This window comes from Cuculus canorus, chromosome 23, assembly GCF_017976375.1.
Source record: "Cuculus canorus isolate bCucCan1 chromosome 23, bCucCan1.pri, whole genome shotgun sequence".
NCBI lineage: Eukaryota > Metazoa > Chordata > Aves > Cuculiformes > Cuculidae > Cuculus > Cuculus canorus.
The window spans coordinates 7,572,113-7,593,411 of NC_071423.1; the positions used below are offsets into that span (position 1 = coordinate 7,572,113).

The 21,299-nt window shown below is 50.7% G+C and overlaps 1 protein-coding gene across 2 annotated transcripts in view; it reads left to right on the plus strand.

Annotated features, from left to right (window-relative positions):
- SORL1 (sortilin related receptor 1) overlaps window positions 1-21,299 on the plus strand; it is a 57,671-nt gene that overhangs the window by 12,921 nt on the left and 23,451 nt on the right. For both annotated transcript variants that reach the window (XM_054086933.1, XM_054086934.1), the window contains exons 5-25: window positions 1,365-1,432; window positions 1,723-1,903; window positions 3,778-3,879; window positions 4,795-4,964; window positions 5,139-5,331; window positions 5,511-5,628; window positions 6,165-6,238; window positions 8,661-8,749; window positions 8,837-9,015; window positions 10,318-10,504; window positions 11,571-11,699; window positions 11,905-11,990; window positions 13,813-13,985; window positions 14,209-14,340; window positions 15,269-15,360; window positions 16,119-16,365; window positions 16,956-17,094; window positions 17,775-17,948; window positions 18,125-18,238; window positions 19,359-19,481; window positions 20,085-20,204. In XM_054086933.1, coding sequence (XP_053942908.1) covers window positions 1,365-1,432; window positions 1,723-1,903; window positions 3,778-3,879; window positions 4,795-4,964; window positions 5,139-5,331; window positions 5,511-5,628; window positions 6,165-6,238; window positions 8,661-8,749; window positions 8,837-9,015; window positions 10,318-10,504; window positions 11,571-11,699; window positions 11,905-11,990; window positions 13,813-13,985; window positions 14,209-14,340; window positions 15,269-15,360; window positions 16,119-16,365; window positions 16,956-17,094; window positions 17,775-17,948; window positions 18,125-18,238; window positions 19,359-19,481; window positions 20,085-20,204 — 2,890 coding nt within the window. The remainder of the gene's footprint in view (window positions 1-1,364; window positions 1,433-1,722; window positions 1,904-3,777; window positions 3,880-4,794; window positions 4,965-5,138; window positions 5,332-5,510; window positions 5,629-6,164; window positions 6,239-8,660; window positions 8,750-8,836; window positions 9,016-10,317; window positions 10,505-11,570; window positions 11,700-11,904; window positions 11,991-13,812; window positions 13,986-14,208; window positions 14,341-15,268; window positions 15,361-16,118; window positions 16,366-16,955; window positions 17,095-17,774; window positions 17,949-18,124; window positions 18,239-19,358; window positions 19,482-20,084; window positions 20,205-21,299) is intronic.

Consider the following 21,299-nt stretch of genomic DNA (forward strand, 5'->3'; position numbering starts at 1 on the left):
AAGGGCGAACGTTTTTCAGCTGAAAGAGGGAAGATTGAGTTGAGATCTTAGGAAGAAATGCTTTCCTGTGAGGGTGGGGAGGCCCTGGCCCAGGGTGCCCAGAGCAGTGGTGGCTGCCCCATCCCTGGAGGGGTTCCAGGCCAGGTTGGATGGGGCTTGGAGCCCCTGATCCAGTGGGAGGTGTCCCTGCCCATGGCAGGGGGTGGGACTGGATGGGCTTTGAGGTCCCTTCCAACCCAAACCATTCTGTGATTCTGTGGTACAGTACTTGCAGGATGGCCACCTTAAACACTTCCTTTCTCTTTCCCCTTTCCTTCATTTACACGGGTTCTATATCCACTTGGCTCCTGCCCGTATCGATCTCCCCCAGTTCTGCGGTCATATCTCTCCGCGGAGCGCTGGCAGCTGAGGCAGGTCTGGCTTCCGCAGTATTACAGGCAGGCGTGTGGTTTGGCTTTGGGTCTTGCATAACAAATTGCTTCTTGAAAACAAACATTTCTTTTTCCCCTGGAGCTACCAGCTAGAGTTTGTAAATAGTTACAGCACCTTCAGATCTACATTGGCAGCATTAGCAAAACTTGGAGATGAAAAAACTGTCCCCAACACGTGAATGGGGACAGTTGAGCAGAGTACATGCAGAGTCTCTGCTGTTTTGAGTCTGGCCCTAGCAGGGTGCATGCTGCTGGTGCCTTCCTGGGTGGATGGAGTTGGCTGCGAGTGGGACCTTCCCCGGTCGGGCTGCTGGACTGACCATCAAGGCTGGAGGGTGGCCGGCCATCTCCATGTACCTGCTGAGAAAGAGGCCAAAATTGTAGCTCGGGTGCCACCATCACACGTGGGGAAAAAGACAGGTTCTGGGGATACGTGCCCTGTGAGGGATGGGATCTGCAGAGGGGCTGATGTGCCTGCGGGCTGGCGTGTTTATCACTGCCGCTTTTGTTGGCGCAATGAAAGATGTTATCTCTCTCCTCTTGGCCTTTGCCATACTAATACCTGCAGATCTGCAGCAGCAGCGTGAGCTGTGCTTGGGTTCTAACAGAGACAGCTCTGCCTGGAGATTAACCCTCGCTGTCGCACTCCACATGTGCATTATAATAACTTAATTTTAATGTGAGTTAGTGTAAAACCAGGTGGTAACATCTCTTATAACACCAGTTAGTGTAAAATCCTTCTGGTAGGAGACTAATGGCTGTTTTGTTCCTGTTTGAGTTTTTCTCCTGCAGCTTGAAAGACTGCTGTTGCTCCAGGCAGCTGCTGCATAAGAGAAAGCATTGAAGCCCTTCACAGTTTCGTGATTGACACAGGTTTGGTCTCTTGAAGGACAGGGTCTGTTTGGTTACCCAGTCTCACCTCTGTCATTGCAGCTCTGGAAATCAGATGATTTTGGCTGGACCTGGATAATGATTCAGGAACATGTGAAGACTTTTTCTTGGTATGTATCGCCCCTGTGTGTTACCCCCAGCTCCTGTCTTCTCTCACTCCTCACTTCTTGCCATGTTTGCTGCCCTATGCAAACCGAGGACCCGGCTACCAAACCATCCTCTGGCCTCAGCCCCACTCACCGGCAGAGACCCTGTGCCATTGGGATGTGGCACCCATGGGTGCTCCATGTTCCCCCTGGTTCTTGCACACCCACCTATCTCTTGCAAGAACTCCTGCTCCTTTATACGTGCTCTGTGAGTGCAGAAATAACACTACCACCTTTTTTTTTGTCCCTTCCAGGGGAGTTGAGCCCTACGATAAGCCAAACACGGTGTACATTGAGCGGCATGAGCCTTCTGGGGCTTCGACTGTCATTCGCAGCACCGATTTCTTTCAAAGCCGAGAAAATAAAGAAATAATCCTGGAAGATGTTGAAGATTTCCAGCTCAGGGACAAATACATGTTTGCAACAAAGTCAGTGGTAAGTATTATGCGAGTGATGTCGCTGAGGTGGCAGTGGACACTTCGGTACAGCACCACCATGGCCACAGCTCTATGTTCAGCTGGGACCCGTGTCTAAAGCGCAGCGAGGGGATTTGCTGGGGATGCCGCTCCTCAACCTCACAGCACTCAGCCCTCGCGTTTAGCTTGTCACTGACGTGCTCCCTGCAGCTGCATTCCCTGCTTGACCTCACCCCACCGTGAATGGAGCAACACCTACCGATGCTGCTCTCCTGGCAGGGCTCGGAGCAGCAGTGTTTCCATACGCCTGCCTTCAGCAGGCTGGGCAGAAATAGGTCAGCCTGCAAAGTGCTGGGACCCAGGAAAATGCTGGGAAGGCAGGCAAGGCAGGGGACGGTGGCAGAGGAGTGGGGGATGTGGCTCAGCAGCTCAGTGGTTAGGAGGCTGCTTGTCAGAGACAATTACCATCAAACATGGACTAGGTCCAAGTAGCCTAGTGTGCTCCAGCCTGGTAAGAGAGCTGGATTTTCAGTTTGCTTTCCTAAAGAAAGAAGATGTGGATGGGCAGATGTGGTCCTTTGGTCCCCTTGAAGCCAGGGACCCCTACACCTTTTGCAGCTGTTGGCCAGTTTCAGACAAACCTGTAAGCAAGCCAGAAAGTGCTTTCTCTGAGGGCAAGTCCTTTTTAGATGATCAGAGACATGACACTAGAGGTGTAGAGTCCTATTCCTTATAGAATTTAAGGAGCTGTTCTCATTTTAGAGGATGCTAGTGTTGCTGCCATCAAGTTTGTTTTAACAAACAACCTTTGCCATTTAGGGTTGCCTCCTTGCAAAACCGTGTAGAGTTTCCTAGGCAGTAAGTGGTAAGCGTGTCACCTCCGGCCACAGCGATGCTGGCAGGAGATGTGTTTGCAGAGCACTTTCAGTTTCTCAGAAGTCTCTCTTGCAGGTAGGACAGCCTGCAGCTCTTGGAGCCCATCCCCTTGGCACTGTGCCTGATCTGGAGCCTGCTGTGGTTCTCTGGAGATTTTATCTAGGCGTGCTGTTGGGTGAAACGTGGGGGTTGGTCCCTGTCTCTGTGGTGAAGCCACCAGGCTTGGCAACACCATCATGAAAGCATGGGGTGGCTTTGAGTCCAAGCATGAGTGCGGTTTGGGGGTCTTCAGACCCTTATGTTTCTGGAGGGCTTGGTGGCCACCTGTAACACTTTCTCCTGCAGCTCTAAGGACTGTTGTTACACTAAACAACATTAAATCAGCTGTATTCCAAGCCAAGGCAAAAACTGATGGGATACACATAGACCAGGAGGGAGGCTTGTCTGTCTCTAAACCCCTGATCTGGAAATTATATCGCCCCGTCTAGAGTCACGTGCTTGCATCAAACCTTGGCTGCAGCTGAAGCAGAGCTGGGTAGCAGACAGGCTGCGTGGTGGAGGCACCGAGGACCCCGACTTCTGCTCTTCCCTGTGGGAGGCACGGTTGCTTAGTGATACAGAGCCTGGGAGAATGAGGCCGCTTATTTTTGGAGCCTAAAGCTGGGTTTAGGTTCTTAGCATTGGTGTTCTGTATGAAATAGGTTGCCCCCAGCTTTTTACTTTTTTTGGCTTTGCGCTGGTACCTTTGGTTTGGTGCAAACTCTTAAAAATAGGAAGAACGACAGACTGCTCTGCAGAAAGAGGAGGAATTAACACCAGCATCCTTACCTCCACTTGACCAAACAGAAAGGGCGGTTTCTCTGCTTCTCAGGAGGAGGGAGCACTGCTCCCCGGGGAGAGTGAGGTGCCAGCCACTCAGATTGTGTTTGCCCCAGTCTGCCTTTCAGCTACCACTGGAGATGAGGGTGTATTTTGGGGTGAGAGCAACTCCTAACGTGTCCCTCTGCTCTGCTGCAGCATTTGCAAGGCAGCTCGCAGCCACCTTCAGTCCAGCTCTGGGTTTCCTTCAACCGCAAGCCAATGCGCGTGGCACAGTTCGTAACCAAGCATCCAATTAAGGTAAGTGGTGAGTTCTGAGAAGCTCTCCTTGCTGCCTCCTTTGCCAAGGGCTCCCTCGGACGTCAACAGCAGGTTTCTGCATTTCACCAGGCACTGCGGGAGCTGCAGCTGGGACGGGGCCTTGTATGACCCTGCTGGGGGGGTTCACTGAGCAAGCACTCACATAAGGATGATCTTGCAGTTTACACAGTGGTACTTTATTCTAGTGATCTGTGTCTGCTGAGAAATACAGGAATAAATACTGTACTTAGTGTGAGACTCTCCAGAAAGAGCCACTGGCTTCCTCCCACGCTCGTGATGGATGGCAAACCCCAATACCGAGAGAGGGGTTGATGAGCTCTGTGCTTTGGCTCTGCTTCTGGGGACCTCAATGCTTCCCATGGCCTGGGGACAGTAGGTAACTGAGCATGCACAGGCTCTGCCAGTATCGCTCGGAGCATCCATCTGCTCCACAGGCAGAGGAAGCCCAGGGAGACAACCAGGGTTTGTAAAGAGTCTGTGATCCATGAACCAGATGTGCTGTGGCATCCCCAGGCTGGCAGGGGTGAAGGAGAGCACAAGTCCCTTGGGTGTTTGGCAGAGCAGCGGGGCGCGCTCCTGGCTGTGAGATGCTTCCAGCCTCGACAGGGTCTGGGCAGAGGGAGGTCTGGCACCGATGGGTCTGGCACCCAGTGCTGCTCCTGGGCACTCCAGAGGGTTGTACGGGGCATAGGGTGGACAGTGATCACTGGAGGAGAAACACAAAAGGAGATGCAAAGGGAAGATCCTTACTTGCCAAGTAGAAAAAATACAAATGAGTTGAAGGAAGAATAACTTTCAGAGGGCCAAAAAATGCTGAACTGGCCTGTATGTAAACCCTGCTGGTATGCCTACATGTATGAAGCCTGCTTGCCTGTCATTTTTTACATCCCAAAGGAATATTATGTTGCTGATGCCTCAGAGGACCAGGTGTTTGTGTGCGTCAGCCATGATGACAACCGTACCAACCTCTACATCTCGGAGGCAGAAGGCCTGAAGTTCTCTCTGTCTTTAGAGAATGTTCTGTACTACAGCCCGGGAGGGGCTGGAAGTGACACCTTGGTCAGGTAACATGGGATGCACCTATCGGCAGCAATAAATGAGAACATTGGTCTCAGTATTAGTAGTTTTTTGCTGCATTTGATCAAAACATTGCCCTGACCCCCAGGCTTGAAAGTCCCCCACTCCCTGAACCCTGGGAGGCTGTGATTCCCAGGGCCCACCTGTGCATTTCCTCGCAGGTACTTTGCCAACGAGCCCTTTGCGGACTTCCATCGCGTTGAAGGCGTGCGTGGCGTCTACATTGCCACCCTGATCAATGGCTCCTTCAGCGAGGAGAACATGCGCTCCGTCATCACCTTTGACAAGGGGGGCACCTGGGAGCTGCTGCAGCCACCAGCACAGACGCGCTACGGCGAGCAGATTGACTGCGAGGTAGCGTGGGGCAGGGGGCAAGTGTGGGAGAAGCCTCCCATGAAAGAGGCCGTAACAGCAATCCCACCGCAAGGGAGTCCCTCATTGCCTTTCCAAGCGGAGAAGGCTGGACTAGGTGGGATGAGGGCATGGGTGAGCTTGGGGTAAAGGTTTAATCACGCTGTATTTTGCTTTTCCAGCTTTCTCAGGGCTGCTCTCTCCACCTGGCCCAGCGCCTGAGCCAGCTTCTTAATTTCCAGCTGCGTAGGATGCCCATTCTCTCCAAGGAGTCGGCGCCTGGACTGATCATCGCCACTGGTACTGCATCCTGTCCTGTGTGTTGTCAGGTTGTGAAGAACCTGGCAGCATCTAGTTTGTGTATGCAGGTTACAGAAATACAGAGGAATCGTGCATTTTGCTGTTCCTCTCTCAGCTGCAGCAATTACATTAGAGGGACATTACAGTCCCCATTCAGCCATTACAACATGTACGTTTTACTGCAGCATGGTGACATGAGAAACCTTGCCTGCTTTATTCTGATCCTCTTTCCTGCTGCTATCCATGTGAAGGGTTTCTTGAATATACAGAAATTCCTGTATATTTGTCTCATTTTTTTACTGAAGAAAATACATGTATTTTGTTTGATCATATTTACAGCCATAGTTTTTCCTCAGCTGCTTTTAAAACCTTTAATAGTCCTTAAAACATTTGCTTTTGAAGGGATCAGTTTATGGTGTGAAAAATCAGCTCTTCAGTCATTATCATTTTGCTCACAGATAAAAATAGTTCTGAGGTGTCTGGCTTTCCAATTGCTTTTCATTCTGCAAAAGGAATGATTTTCCGCCTTCCCCTAGGCTCTGTTGGCAAGAACATGGCAAGGAAAACCAATGTGTATGTGTCGAGCAGCGCTGGAGCAAGGTGGAGAGAGGTAAGGCTGCTCTTCTGCTTGCTGACTCAACCAAGCCATGGAGCAGCAGGGAGGATGTGGCAGCAGTGTAGGTGAGCATTGTGCAGCTCTTGGGTTTTAAAGGTGACCTCCAAGTAGATGTCCAAGAGCTGTAGCTGGAAGGTGCTGAATGTCCCTTGAGATCAAGGCAAAAAGGACTTTAGATAAAGGAGCAGAAATGGGTTGGCATGGAGATGGACTTCTTGATGAAGGGTTCAAACACAAAAGGGCTCCCTCTGTTTGACAGACTGAGAGCTGGGGTTGTTCAGCCTGGAGAAGAGAAGACTCTGGGGAGAACTTAGAGCAGCTTCCAGTACTGAAAGGGGCTCCAGGAATGCTGGGGAGGGACTTTTTAGCAAGGCCTTCTGTGACAAAGGAAGGAATAATGGTTTTAAACTAAGGGGGAAGGGAGATTTAAACTAGATGTTAGGAAGCAATGCTGTGAGGGTGGGGAGGCCCTGGCCCAGGTTGCCCAGAGCAGTGGTGGCTGCCCCATCCCTGGAGGGGTTCCAGGCCAGGTTGGATGGGGCTTGGAGCCCCTGATCCAGTGGGATGTGTCCCTGCCCATGGCAGGGCTTGGAATTTGATGGGCTTTGAGGTCCTTTCCAACCCAAACCATTCTATGATTCTATTTTTTTTCAACTGGCAGGGCCTGTCCCCAGCGTGGGTCATTTGGCCCCATTTAGATGGGACTGACAGCCAGGACTTTGCATGTGAGGGTGTCTGGAGAGGCTCTGGCATCTTCCAGCAAAACGGGCTGTTGCCCTTGGTTTATGGGGAGTTTGATGCTGTTTCCTGAGTGGGTGTTCTGGTCTGCGGCAGTATTTGTGGTCCGCTTGCCTGTTCTGCTGTGACTGTAATACACTATTTCAACATCTGCAAGCTATTTAATCCTGGGAACTAAACGGCCTCCCTTTTCCTCCTGTGAGTGCTGCGCGGTCTGGGTTGATGTCTGGGCAGCTGCCGCAGCGGTGGGAACACACCACAGGCCTGGCTGCTGCCAAAGCCGGCCGTGGTTCAGCCCCAGTGCCTCCGGCCTTTGGCTGGGGAGCAGCTGTGGGCACTGGCAGCTTCTCCCTGCGGTAGCCTTGCAGGAAGACAGGAGTGCTCAAAGATGGGGAAAGGTATCAAAGACTTTCAGGTGTCAACATCCCCTAGAATCATAGAATGGTTTCAGTTGGAGAAGACCTTTAAGATCGAGTCCAACCATCGGTCCAGCCCTCCTAAGCCTGCCACCAGACCATGTCCCCAAGTATGACATGTACTCGTCTTTTAAACACCTCCAGGGATGGTGATTCAACCATCACCTCCCTGGGCAGCCTCCCCCAATGCTTGACAGCGCTTTCAATAAAGAAATCTCTCCTAATACCCAACCTAAATCTGCCCTGGTGCATCTTGAGGCCATTTCGCCTTGTCACTGGCTACCAGGGATAAGAGATCAACCCACACCTCGCAACGACCTCCTTTTAGGAGGCCCACGGCAGGTTTGTGATAAGAGCTATTAAAACCTGTGAGGAATTGTTGATCCATGGTTAACACCGAGTTCCTGACTAGTTTGGGCCCTTTGTTTCATGAGCAGAGGTGTAGAATGACCCAGCACTGTAGTTTCTTGTTGAGGAGCAGTAGCACAGCTCCTTCTCCTTGGCTTTGGCAAGCAGCAGGCAGGGAGGCTCATTGCTCTCCTGAGCACTGGTAACATCTCACAGCACAGAAAGGAAAGAGACTGTGCGTGCAGTGCCCTGTGCAAGAACATCTCTGAGTGTGTTAGTGAGTACTGTGCGCAGAGTGAGGCAGAGACACGCTCTATGTTTTCACCCTGAGCTCCTCAGATAACAAAGCAAAGGTGATTTTGTGCTGGTGGTCATTGGGCAGAGCTGGAGATGAGCGTGAAATACAAGTTTATTTCTGTGGGATGAAGGTATGAACTGTCACCAGGTCTTGTTTTTGCACTCCATGGCAACACTTCTCTCTCAGCATTCAAAAAACCTTAAGGCCTGGAACCCAAAACTTATTTGTACCCCTAGGAAGGTGGGGAGTCCTTGCTGAGCACAAGGGGAGCCTTGCAGAGATGACAAAGTGCTGCAGACTTCAGAGGGCAAGTGATGGACTCTGTGTAATGGCACTTCATTAATCCTTTCCCTGTGCATGGCACAGAAGGAGTGGAGTCCAGGGCACGGTGTGGCTCTTAAACACAGCTCTGCATTGAGGGAAATCAGTCTGGCTGCTCTTTACAGCCACTGTTGGCCCATAAACACTGGTGCCTCCAGGTACTCGGCTTGGCCAAGGTGACCTGAAATGTTAGCTTGGGTCAGGCAGCCTCTCTGATGAAGCACACTTTGCCGCCAAGCTTCTCCCTTAATTCAGCACAGCTCTCGAGCACCACTCAGCACTGTTTCTCTTCCAGGCGCTGTCTGGACCCCACTATTACACGTGGGGTGACCATGGTGGCATTCTCGTGGCCATCGCACAAGGCACCGAGACCGACCAGCTCAAGTAAGTGTCAGGGCAGGGGCATTGCCTCTGGTTCTCGGGCTAGGGCTGGACCTGCTCCTGGCAGCTCTCCTAATCCTCCTCCCACAGGTACAGCACAAATGAAGGGGAAACCTGGAAAACATTCACTTTCTCTGAGAAGCCGATGTTTGTGTATGGCCTGCTTACTGAGCCGGGGGAGAAAAGCACCATCTTCACTATCTTCGGCTCGTACAAAGAGAATGGCCACAGCTGGCTGATCCTGCAGATCAACACCACTGACGTGCTGGGTAAGGGGACGGGTGGCAGAGCCATCGCTGACACTGCTTATGCTGGTGGGAGGGCTGCCTTGTCTCCACCCCACAGCTTTGCAGGTTACACACACTAATAAGCCCTTGCCTCAAACCAACCTAACCCAAGCACCCCTGTGGGTTCAAGTCAGGTCTTGCTGTACCATCTCTGCCAGATTGAGAGCTAGGAGGGGGGCTGGGAGAAGCCTTTGGAAGCCCAAAGTGACCTAGAGACTTAGGCTAGGAACCAAACTATCTAAGACTCTTGGAGGGGAAGTTGGGTGCCTACATACAAATCAAGCACAGAGAAAACCTTTGTTGCTCCTGCCCTCCACCCTGTTTTCCACCAGAGACCCCTGGAGATGCCCTCAAATCCCATCAGCAGCAGGGTGCCCTATCCCTTGCCTCTCATGTCCACGTGGATGTGGCTGCTGAAGGCACTCGCATCCCTTGCGCTCTCCCTGTACTCCTCGCGCCTTGCTGAGGGATTTGTTGAAAAGGAAAAGGGGGAAAAAAAAAACCTTCTGAAGGCTTGTGCCTATGAATGTTTTATAACCCATTTCAGCTTTGATTGCAAGGCAGCATTTTAATCAAAGAGCAGTTAAACCCAGCAGAGGAATTTGCTTGACTAAAATTTATAACTGATTCCCTTGACGTTTTGTTAGAAATGGATCTGTTTGGTAACCAGAACAACTTCATTTAAATGAGGCACTGTGAATTCACTGTCACCGTGACAGAGCTGCTTCTTGCCTCCTGTCACTGAGTGCCGCTGCACGCTCTGAGCTGAGGTGCTTTCTGCTCTGCCTTTTCTTTCAGGGCTTCAGCCCTGCAGTTGGGGGAAACCCCTCATTTCATGCTGGAAGGAAGGGGCAGCAGGCACTATCGTGGTGCTTGGGTGGGAAACCAAGGTCTCCCGAGCACAGTGCTGTCCCATCCTGATCCATCACAGATTGGCAGCCGTGACTGAGAGGCATCAGTAAATCACTTGCTTTTAAATCCCTGGTCTGGATTGCAGCAAGGTCTGCACTTTTAGCATGCAAGAGAATGACAGGAAGATGTGTGAAGGAAGGGTTAGGTTGGACATTAGGAAAAGATTCTTCCCCCAGAGGGTGGTGGAGCACTGGAATGGCTCCCGGGAAAACAGTCACAGCACCAAGCCTGACAATATTTCAGAAGTATGAATGTTGGGGTTGTCCTGTGCAGGGACAGGAGTTGGACTGGATGATCCTTGTGGGTCCCTTCCACCTCAAGACGTCCTCCGATTCTATGATTTCCTTACCCCAACCTTGTCACTTCTCTTAGGGGTCCCTTGCACAGAGAACGACTACAAACTGTGGTCGCCCTCCGACGAGCGAGGCAATGAATGCTTACTGGGGCATAAAACCATTTTCAAAAGGAGGACCCCTCATGCGACCTGCTTCAATGGGGAAGATTTTGACAGGCCTATCATGGTCTCCAACTGCTCTTGCACAAGGGAAGACTTTGAATGGTAAATACCAATTAATTTCTTTTAGTTTGCATTGTAAGTCTGAGATAGATATCTGTGACCAATCGCTCACAGTGAACAAACACCCAATTTACTTAGCTCTTTGTATCGCCGCTTGATTTTATAGCAGAGAGGAAACTAAATAGACTGCAAACATCCTTTCACTAATAACAGGGCATGAGACTTAATTAACGTCTTTAGAGCCTTTCAGGAGCCTCTGAAAGGTTCTGTAGAAGAGTAAAGTATTGTTAATCCATCACTTTCTTTCAAATGATGGCAGACAACTTCCCAGTACATTAGGGATCCTCCTCTAAAAACCCTTGTGACCCTTTAGCCACAGGGATGCACCAGCCCTGCTGTATTATTTTATCTGCAGCTCACACATCACTGACACTGCGCGGCTCTTGAGATTAGGAAACACACTCCGGTGATATGATGCAAAGGTTTGGGATTAGCAAGTGAACTGCTTTTCGGGAACTGGGCTTTCTGCAGAGCTCACAGCCAGACTGCTCGAGTGCCTGGTGCACATAGTTGAGGACAGGGGTCCAGACCTATGTGTCTGGTGCTGAGACGGAGACTGAGTCTGGCACATCATGAGCAGACTGGTAATAGGGCTGGTGGGATCTGATTCCTGCCTCAGAACAGCAGCCCTGGACTCCTTGCAAAGTCAAATTGACATCACCTCTTGCATGGCATTTTCCAAAGAACAGATGCGCTGTAACTCCCATGTTGCCAGGAGGAAAAGCCAAGAGACAGAGCAGTGACCTAAGCCAGCGGAACAGGGGCTTGCCACCAGCTTCCAGGGCATGCTGGCTCAGCTGTGTCTTGCTTCCTCACCTGCTCTGGTAGTCTGCTCGGCCATGGGCAAGCTCATTTGCAAAATGTTCTTGAAACATCCTGGAGACAGAAGGTGTTATTATGGAGCTAAATACTGATAATAAACAAGTGGCCTTCTGAGATACTTTGGGCTCTTAAAACCTCTGTGCAAGAACAGAGCAGAGTAATCGTACAGCGTGGCTGCGTTTTTCCGTCTCCCCTGGCCTTCCTTACCTCTTTCTTTTCCTTGCAGTGATTTTGGCTTTAAACTGAGCGATGACTTATCATTAGAAATTTGCGTCCCTGACCCTGAATTTGCTGGGAAACCATATGACCCACCAGTCCCCTGCCCCGTTGGCTCAACGTACAAGAGGACTCGAGGGTATGTGTTGTATTTGGGAGGAGAACCTAATTAAAAACATCCCAGACAGCCCCAAACCCCCACCCACAAACACCCCATGAGTGGCAGCAAACAGATTGCATGTTTGGACATATGTTGCAACTAAGCACCACTGCTCATTCGAGCTGCTCACAACGGTGTGTCGAGAGTTTCCATGAACTAAACTGCCTGGTTGTATGTGTTGCAGCTACCGGAAGATCTCTGGGGACACTTGTACAGGTGGAGACATTGAGTCACGGCTCGAAGGGGAGCTGGTACCATGCCCACTGGCTGGTGAGTATGTACAGGATTACTGTGGGCACAAGGGCTTTGTTCATAAAACCTTTGGCTGGTCCCCAGGGGGCCACGCACAGATTCCCAGAGGGCTCTCAGACAAAGCCTGTGGCACAGGAGCTGAAATGCCTCAGTCTGTTACAAATCCAGGGCCTGGAGAACTTCTGAGGGACCTCTCAGGTGCAGCTTCAGTGGAAGCTGAAGGAAGCCGAAGCCCTCAGAGCAGCCTGCAGGCAGGAACCCTCTTGTCCTGATCGCTTCCTTGCTATAGCGCTTGAACCCAACCAAAGAGACGAATTAGATCAAAGAAACCCTTGGGAAGGTGCCACCCTGAGACAGGCCACCCACGCTCACTTGAAAAATGGCTTTTTGGGGTGGACCAGGGCAGACACTGCCCTTCAGTCCTCACCCTTGTCCCCACTAGACTTTGCTTCCAGCCTTATTTTCTCCTCTCAAAAGTACAAGGCACAGAAATGGTCTCGTGCTCCTGTGCTGCTAAAGTTATTTGCATTCTGCTCATTACAGCTTTAATTTAACCTTCCGTCTTGAGCTGCACGATTAGCATTCTGCTGCGCAGCAGCTTGAGAGCAAGCCTGAACCAGGGAAGAGGCTCCTCTAAGGAATCATAGAATCCTAGAATGGTTTGGGTTAGAAGGCACCTTAAAGATCGCCCAGTTCCAACTGGGACACCTTTCCCTGTGTCGGGTTCCTCCAAGTCCAATCCAGCCTGGCCTTGAACACTTCCAGGGATGGGGCAGCCACTGCTTTTCTGGGCAACCTGAAAATCCTGCCTGGGTGGAGCATCTGAGCTGTGAGTGGAGCAAGCCGGAGCTGTACCTGAGCAGTGCCACAGGGATGCAAAGCAGCCAACCCCACCAGTGTGAGGTTTCCCCGCACCGACCTAAGGCTTTTCAGGGTGCAAAGACACTCAAGGTGCAAAATGGGCCTGCAGGTGCCTAGGTAAACGTTCCTACTGCTGGGATTCGAGCCAAAGCCGTGCTTGGTTTCCCTCCTCGTTCAGAGCCTGACACTGACACGTTATTCACCCCTCGGAGCCTCTCAAGCTATTTGGAGAGCTGTGTTAGTCATGCTGAGAAGGGCCCCGCTGATTGAAAAATAAACCTGCCGCCCCTACCACGCTGGGTTTGAAGTGCCGTGTTCCCAGAGTGTTTGCTGATCATCTTCAGATACGTGTTGGCTTGCACCATGGTAACACTTCCATGTACAGTATCTGTTTCCTATCTCTGTATAATCTCGTTAGGGATGCACAGCCAGAGTTACTTACTGACATTAGCTTTACTCATTAATAGCATTATTGGACTTCACCAGTGGTGTGCTTATGCCTGGAAGACTTTGTTCTGGCCCTGTATCCCATTACGCTCAATTCTGCACAAATTAGAAACAAAACCCACTCCGTGATGTTTACTGCGGTGCTGGCATCCCCTGGGGATTACAGATTTACATCACTCCCACCTTTTTTATGAGAGTTTTGAGGAACAGGAGATGAGAATATTGTTGCTAACGTGGGAAGGAAGGGGCCACGATGGATTTTGCCATCCTTACCTCCCCCTTCAGCCCCTGGAACAAACAATGGCTGCAGTATGTTACTGGGTATGAGTGCACACGGGACTTGTTTAAGGCTATTAGCATGTTCTCATTAGTTAAATTCTACTGAGACAAAGGGCCTTTGCCTCCCTTACGCTGAGGTGCTAAAACATCCAGTCAGGGGTAAGGAGAAAAAATACCCGGTGTTTTCTTTTTGCCCCTTGAGTAGCCTAAAACGCTCAGAGGAGTCTAAACAAGGCGCTCCCTGTTCTTACAGAGGAGAACGAGTTCATTCTCTATGCCACCCGCTACTCGATCCACCGCTACGACCTCGCCTCCGGCGTCAGCGAGGAGCTGCCCCTGGCCGGGCTGCGAGGGGCTGTTGCTCTAGACTTCGACTACGACCACAACTGCTTGTACTGGGCTGATGTCACTCTTGACATTATACAGGTGAGCCGGGGAGCGGAGAGGCCACCGCCGTCCCTGCTGCCCCTCTCATCGCTGCCTTGTCCCCGAGGCAGGCATTGCATACACACCCTGAAATACAAATGTTTATCCTGGGTTCTTCTCCTCTCCGAGCTGTCTGTTCCGGCTTGCCTTACACGCCTGACCGTGCTCACCTTGAGCCTGTGGAAGTTCCTCATCTTTTAGTAGGATCTGTTTGTCTTTTCAGCGGCTTTGTCTCAACGGCAGCTCTGGGCAAGAAATAATCATAAGCACCGGGCTGGAAACAGTGGAAGCTTTGGCCTTTGAACCTCTCAGTCAGTTGCTGTACTGGGTTAACGCCGGGATTCCCAAAATTGAGGTACAGCTATGCCCACCTGAGCTACAAGGTTTTTGTCCACTGAGCCCCACGTTGGCTGCTGCCCTGAAGTCTTGTTGCTGGTGGGGTATTACTGAACACTGACCCTTGTCCCAGTGCCATTTTATTGGGTATGAATGCAAATAGCGTATAGAATCGTAGACTCGTTTGGTTGGAAAAGACCTTGAGATCATCAAGTCAAACCGTACCTGTCCACTGCTAAACCAGATCCCCGAGCACCTCATCTGCCCATCTATACCCTCCAGGAGTAGTGACTCAAGCACTGCCCTGGGCAGCCATTCCAGTGCCTGAGAACGCTTTCAGTGAAGAAATCTTTCCTAATATCTAGTCTAAACCTCCCCTGGTGCAACTTGAGGCCATCTCCTCTCACCCTGTCACTTGTTCCTTGGGAGAAGAGCCCAGCACCCACCTCACCACAACCTCCTTTCAGGGAGCTATACCGAATGATGAGGTCTCTCCTCAGCCTCCTTTTCTCTAAAATAAACCCAGTTCCCTCAGCTGCTCACAGAACCCCTGGGCTCCAGCCCTTCAACAGTTGCCCTCAGTGATGGTGTGATAACAGTCACCCCTGTGGACTTAAACCAAGGTTAAACCAGTTTGCAAGGCTGAATTGCACAATAGAAATTGGGGGAAAAAGGCAATATCCTTGCACCGTACACACAGCCAGCACGGGGTATGGACAGAGCGCTGCGGCAGCCGGCTGCTCGCTCCGGTACACAGAAATGTCAATAAATAAATACTCTGATCTCCTCTTTTGTCACCTGCCTCACAGTAACCTTTCCCTGTGCCCACGGCAGCTATTTGATTAGGGAACAGTAATTGCCCATCACGGATTTCATGTAACTAAGTGATCACCCTCCGTGTTACCTGCAGTTCAACACCTCCCTCCTGGTTTTGGTTGTGACTCTAGGTTGCCAATCCAGATGGAGACCTGCGACTCACCGTCCTCAATTCCTCAATACTTGAACGACCCAGAGCCCTCGCCCTCGTTCCCCGAGACGGGTAAGAAAGAAAGCATCACAAACAGTTGGGTGTTTCATATTCCCCAGGGAAGCCGTGCTGCTATCGTCCCTCCTGCATCGCATTCATAAGAGGGAGTGTGAGGGAGAGTGCTGCATGAGAAGCTTTGTGAGGCTCAGCCCCTGAAGGGCAGGATGGGGGGACGGGAGTGACAGCGGGCAGTGCCACGGGGTAGAGCTCACAGTCCTGTTCCGTGGAGCCCATTCCTGCTGTAGTGTGCCCACCAGCCACCTCAGAGCAGAGATCACAAAGTGGTTTTTTTCCATTCCATTGAACTGCTCTTTTTGTGCCTGTACATATCCACTTGTAAATAACTTTTCCTGCCAGTAAAACTGGTCTGGTCAGTGGGGGAAGCTGCAGTGATGCGTGAGAAACAGAGCTGCGCCCAAATTCAAGAGCCAAATGCAGGTTACGTCTCTCTGAGTACGGTTTTGCCGCAGCTGCTGTGCTCCAAATGTAGTACTGACAAACTTCAGCCATCTTTAGCCGTACACGCTAAAGCAAAGCGGTTCAGCACAAGGTAACTTACAGCTGCACTTGCACCACCGAACCTGCAGCTCCATAAAGCCTCTCTGCTGCTTGTAGATGTGCTGGTGACATTCATTAGAATTGCAAAGAGCTCCCTTTCCTTGTCTTGCAAGAAACATGGGATGTAAAGCATTCAAACCTCTGCTTCCTCAGCAGTTTCCTTTTCATGAACTGTTTTGTTATGATTTTGTCTCCTCTCTGCTTGTTGTCAGGTTGATGTTCTGGACAGACTGGGGGGACTCCAGAGCTGGCATTTACAGAAGCGACATGGACGGGTCATCAGCCAGGTGCATTGTTTCAGAGGGTGTGCGGTGGCCGAATGGCATTTCTGTGGATGAGCACTGGATCTACTGGACCGAAGCTTACATGGACAGGATTGAGAGGGTTGATTTCAACGGGCTGCGGAGATCTGTGATCCTGGACAGCCTCCCTCACCCCTACGCTATTGCTGTATTTAAGGTGTGTATGTGGCATCTCGTTTCCCGTCATATGCATTTCCAAAGCGACACACTCAGAGCTTCTTGCACGTATTGGGTGGTCAGTGGAAGAGCATTGAGCATGCTGGATTCAGAGGTTAGGAATAGACTCTGTCTCTGCTCCTGGCACGTTCCCACGCATCCCTGAATTGAGCAGGAAGGTACAGTTGAAACCAGGATCGACATCCGAGAGATGTGCGTGCAGCTTTCGCAAGCAGCTGCACTGCACTGTCTTCCCCAGATCATCTGTTGCCCAGCAGGTGTGGCTGCTGCTTCCATTCCTGCTCAAATCCCAACTCAGATCTTTCTCATCTTCCTCCCCTTGAGTTGGGGAGACTTTTCTCTCTCGATTGCCCCGTGCATTCAGGTGGTTTGAGTGACTTAGTGTAGGGAACCGCTGATGAGCACAGTGCTCCTTGTGCAAAGAAACCCCATCCCTGGAGGTGGTTAAGACTGGGTTGGATGAGGCTTTGAGCAACCTGATCCAGTGGGAGGTGTCCCTGCCCATGGCAGGAGGGTGGGAACTGGATGGGTTTTAAGTTCCTTTCCAACCCAAATCATTCTACGATTTAGAATGAAATCTACTGGAACGACTGGTCACAGCTGAGTATTTTCAGAGCATCCAAAACCAGCGGCTCAAGAATGGAGGTCTTAGTTGGCCGATTAAATGGGATCATGGACATGAAAATCTTTTACAGAGGAAAAACAACAGGTAATCACGTGACTCTGCAGATGCTCTTTCCTGCAATTTAGAGATGTGTTCGCCCTCTTTTCCTTGAGTCCCCAGGCCACCGGGCCATCACACTTCATAAGCCTGAATACGTCCCCGTTCCTACAGGTTTTGAAGCACTCGGGCACTGTTGCAAGGAATGTGTTTTTGTTCCTGGTGTGCCTGACTTCTCGGCTGCCAGGAGGGATGCTCCCCATCAGGGAGGGAGCCCGCAGGGCACTCAGCTCTGTTGGCATCTTGTAGTTGACGTCACAGGGCACAGCCTTTCCATGCAAAGCGCTGTATGAACCAAAACCAATATAGGGTCTCAGAGCTGCACCAACTTTGTCTTCCACTTATGCACCCATATGGGCTACAGTAAGGTAGCAGTGGCTCCTGGGTGATGTGTACGCTGAAGGGATTGGCTTCAGTTTCAGATGGGTGATTGCCCATCAGAGGATTTCACTGGTCAGCAGCCTGCAAGAGACTAGGAGGACCTTTATGGCCCCTGATCTCCCTGGAGCAGATAGCTCTGTGTACTTCTAAGGCTCTCAGCGCTGCAGAGCTGGCTCCTAATAGGGGGTCTGACCTCAAAGCCTGGGTTGGCAGGTGAAACTGGGCTTTGTGCCCATCTCCAGCCCTCCGTCCTGACGATGTCCCTTTCCTCCCTCCTCTCACGCTAGGGCAGAACGCCTGCATCACCAAGCCCTGCAGCCTGCTCTGTCTGCCCAAGTCGAACAACGGCAGGAGCTGCAAGTGCCCCGAGGGGGTGTCCAGCACCATGTTGCCCACAGGGGAGTTGAAATGTGACTGTCCTCATGGCTACATCATGAAGAACACCACTTGCATAAAGGAAGGTAAATCCTTTAAATCAGCTCAGTTCTTGCTGCTGATTTATGTTGAGAGGCAGCTTCTACCCTTGCAAGAGGTCAGCTCAACCTTGCCACCGCCCTTTGGGCGAGGAGGAATATGGTCTTGTCTTCTGAAAGTGCAGCCTCATGCCACCTTGATTTTGTTTTGCCTTTTGCATCAGAAAACACGTGTCTGCCAAACCAGTACAGATGCTTCAATGGAAACTGCATAAACAGCATTTGGCAGTGTGACAACGATAACGACTGCGGGGACATGAGCGATGAGAAGAACTGCCGTAAGTGTCCTGTGGTGGCATTTGCCTCTCCAAATTTAGATGTCAGCTGCATCGGCATTGCACCTGAGCTGATGCTCTGAGCTTCCTTCAGAGCCAGGGAGAGCTCTTGGGGTGGAACTCGTGTCCTCCTCAGGTAGACAGTCAAAGATGGTCAGATGAGTTGTGTCCTACAAGGGCCAATACTTCCCTTTTGACCAGGTTAGGTGTCTAAAATTTGGTGACGCCAATTCTCCTGTGAGGGTGCGTATTTAGCTCTTGCAGTAATTGTCTTCTGAGGCTAATTGAGGGCACAGCTATGCTGAGGAGAAGAGGGCAGACAGAAGGTGACTTTCTGTCTTCATCGTGCAGACGTGGGCTTCTTGTTGAACTAATAAATCAAATTCACACATTAAAGATGGAAGTCATCTCTTTGAGTAAAATTAGGGGATGCCAATGCATGCAGGAGGGGCAGATGTTATGTTACAAGGCTTTGCAGAGCCTGAAGGGTTTGGAATCATGTGATATGGAAAAAGAGTCAGGTTTAAAGTTAGGAATTGGTGGAGGACTAAATGTCCCTGGAGAGATGCCATTTATGCCTGTTTTATACTGATAAAGAGTCCATTTTTCTACCAACATTGAGATACCAGTAAGCAGAGTCCCCAGTTTGAGTTTGTTGCCTGGCTCTGGGTGCGGGAAAGCCTCTGTGGGTCCCCGTTCCTCTGCATGGCTTCACCAGGGGGGTCACCAGTTCAGCACAGGACTAGTTAGTAATGCTCACGCCCTGCTTTTCCCCTCCTTTGGCTGCCCTGCCTTCACTCATCACCTCACTTTCAAGTTCTGTTTGTGAAGAGCAGGCAGCTGTACACCTCAGGGAAGGTGTACCCTTGCTGGGAGGCACTGCCCCTGGCTTGCGAGTGGCCTCAGTCTTGGTCCCCAGACCAACAGCTAACCCCTCTCTGCTCTGATTTATGCAGAATTCCCAATAATGACATTAAAATACAATAACAGTAACTCAGGCTGCAATGAGCAAAGCTCACAGGATGCTGTCTCTTTCCCCTCAGTTTCCTGCACAAAGTGCAGCAGGAACTGTTGTGTAACCTTAACCTCAATCTCCTTCTCCTCCTCCTCTCCACCGCATTAGCCACCACCGTGTGCGACACTGAGAACCAGTTCCGCTGCCAGGGCTCAGGGACCTGCATCCCGCTGTCCTACAAATGTGACCTGGAGGATGACTGCGGAGATAATAGCGATGAAAGTCACTGTGGTGAGTGCCCTCCCTTGAACCTCCTTCCCTGTCCCTTTGCAAGGATGGAAACCCAGCAGTATTGCAGAGCAGGGTGCTGCTTGTAGACCCAGTAGAGCAAGACAGTGCTTTGCCAGGTTTATCCTGGCTACCAGCCACCTCCTATCATTTAAAAAGTACTGAGAGACGAGGGATAAGAGAAGAGCGAGCCCGTGTGCTGGTTCTCCCCCTCACCGTGGTCTGGCAGGGGGACTTCTGTGCCGTTATCATTAGATGCTCCTGGGACCCAAAGCCAAACATTTGATAGAGATTAGGAGCTGACCTTGGGCAGCTGCCCAGCAAGCGTGGGTTTCTCAGTGTTGCCAGGTTTGCAGCCATCCAGCTCCAGCTTAGCTGATTCGGAGAGGTGGCGGGTTGAAGTTAGCTAAATGCTAAGGCTCTGGGTCGTTCAGGGCTAGGGACAAGGCAGGGACACATGTTTTCAAGTCAAGTCTGCTTTGCAGGCTGCATAGGCTGCCCCTTCTGAGATACCGGCCTCCTGCCCATGGTCAATAACGCGTGTGAAGTTTTCCTCCTCCTCTCTGCTGCCCTGACAGCATGTGAACAGTGTGTGCTTGTTTGCAGAGGCTCACCAGTGTCGAAATGATGAATTCAGCTGCAGTTCAGGGATGTGCATTCGTCTTTCCTGGATGTGTGATGGAGATAACGATTGCAGGGACTGGTCTGATGAAGCAAACTGCACCGGTAAGCGCTTATATTGCGATCAGTAACCTTCTGTTGCAAACACTTATTGCTCACAGCCTCAGGCATTGCAAGACAGCAGCCAGCGTCTTGTGCCTCAGTTTCCCTGTTGCTCAGCTCCAAGGGGTGTAACACTCCAAAAGCAAATAGTTTCTTTCCTCCAGTGCCTTCAACAGGCATTACGGTTCGCTGTCACAATGATCCAGCTTGATTGGCCATCCACCTTCTGTGTGCCAGCTGGTCATGGCCATGCCCTTGAAGCACCACCATATAGGGCAGCAGGTCTGTTGCTTCTGGGTAGCCAAAGGAGACTTCTGCACAATAAAGTCTCCATCCCTGGAGGAGTTCAAGAAATGTGTAGCTGTGGCACTTCTGGACATGGCTTAGTAGACACAGTGGGGTTGGGCTGATGGTTGGACTGGATGAACTTAGAGATCTTTCCAACCTTAATGATGCTATGATTTGCCACACCCTGAGGATAAGGGGTTTATAGTGTGGCACTGGGGATCTTGGTTGTTAGTATTCCGAGTACGTGGCTATCCAAGAAGGTTTAATTTGTATTGGTATCACTTATCTCTCACACGAGTCTCTCCAGAGAGAATTACTACAGGAGAGGAACCTACTTCACAAAGCGTATTGAGTTTGTAAAGCCCAAAGTTGAAATTATCTAAGAGGATCCCAATTATTTGAGAAACATTTAATCTGACTTTGCTGGCTGCATTTATTGCTCTTATCTAAAATAATTACATTTCACAGTGAATGCCTAATAGAATATTACTGCTGCAAGATTGTTGTATTTCAAAATATCTGTGAGTGCCTGTCACTCGCTAACCTAGAACTCAGTAGCATGCAATTTAATTAAGTTGAACATTGCTTTTGTTCCTAATAACTGTGAGTGCTTTCCTGGTTGAAGAGCAGTATTTGTTTCTAAAGTGACAACACAGACCAGGCTTCAACCAGGAGAGCCCACAAGTAGATATTTTTGTGACAGAAGCCTAAGGAAAGCCAGGGCTTGACTCTTGGGAGACTGAAGAAGAGTTGTATTTCTAATTTGCTTTGGCAACGTTGAAGAGCCTTGCCTGCCTTAATTAAATGCTG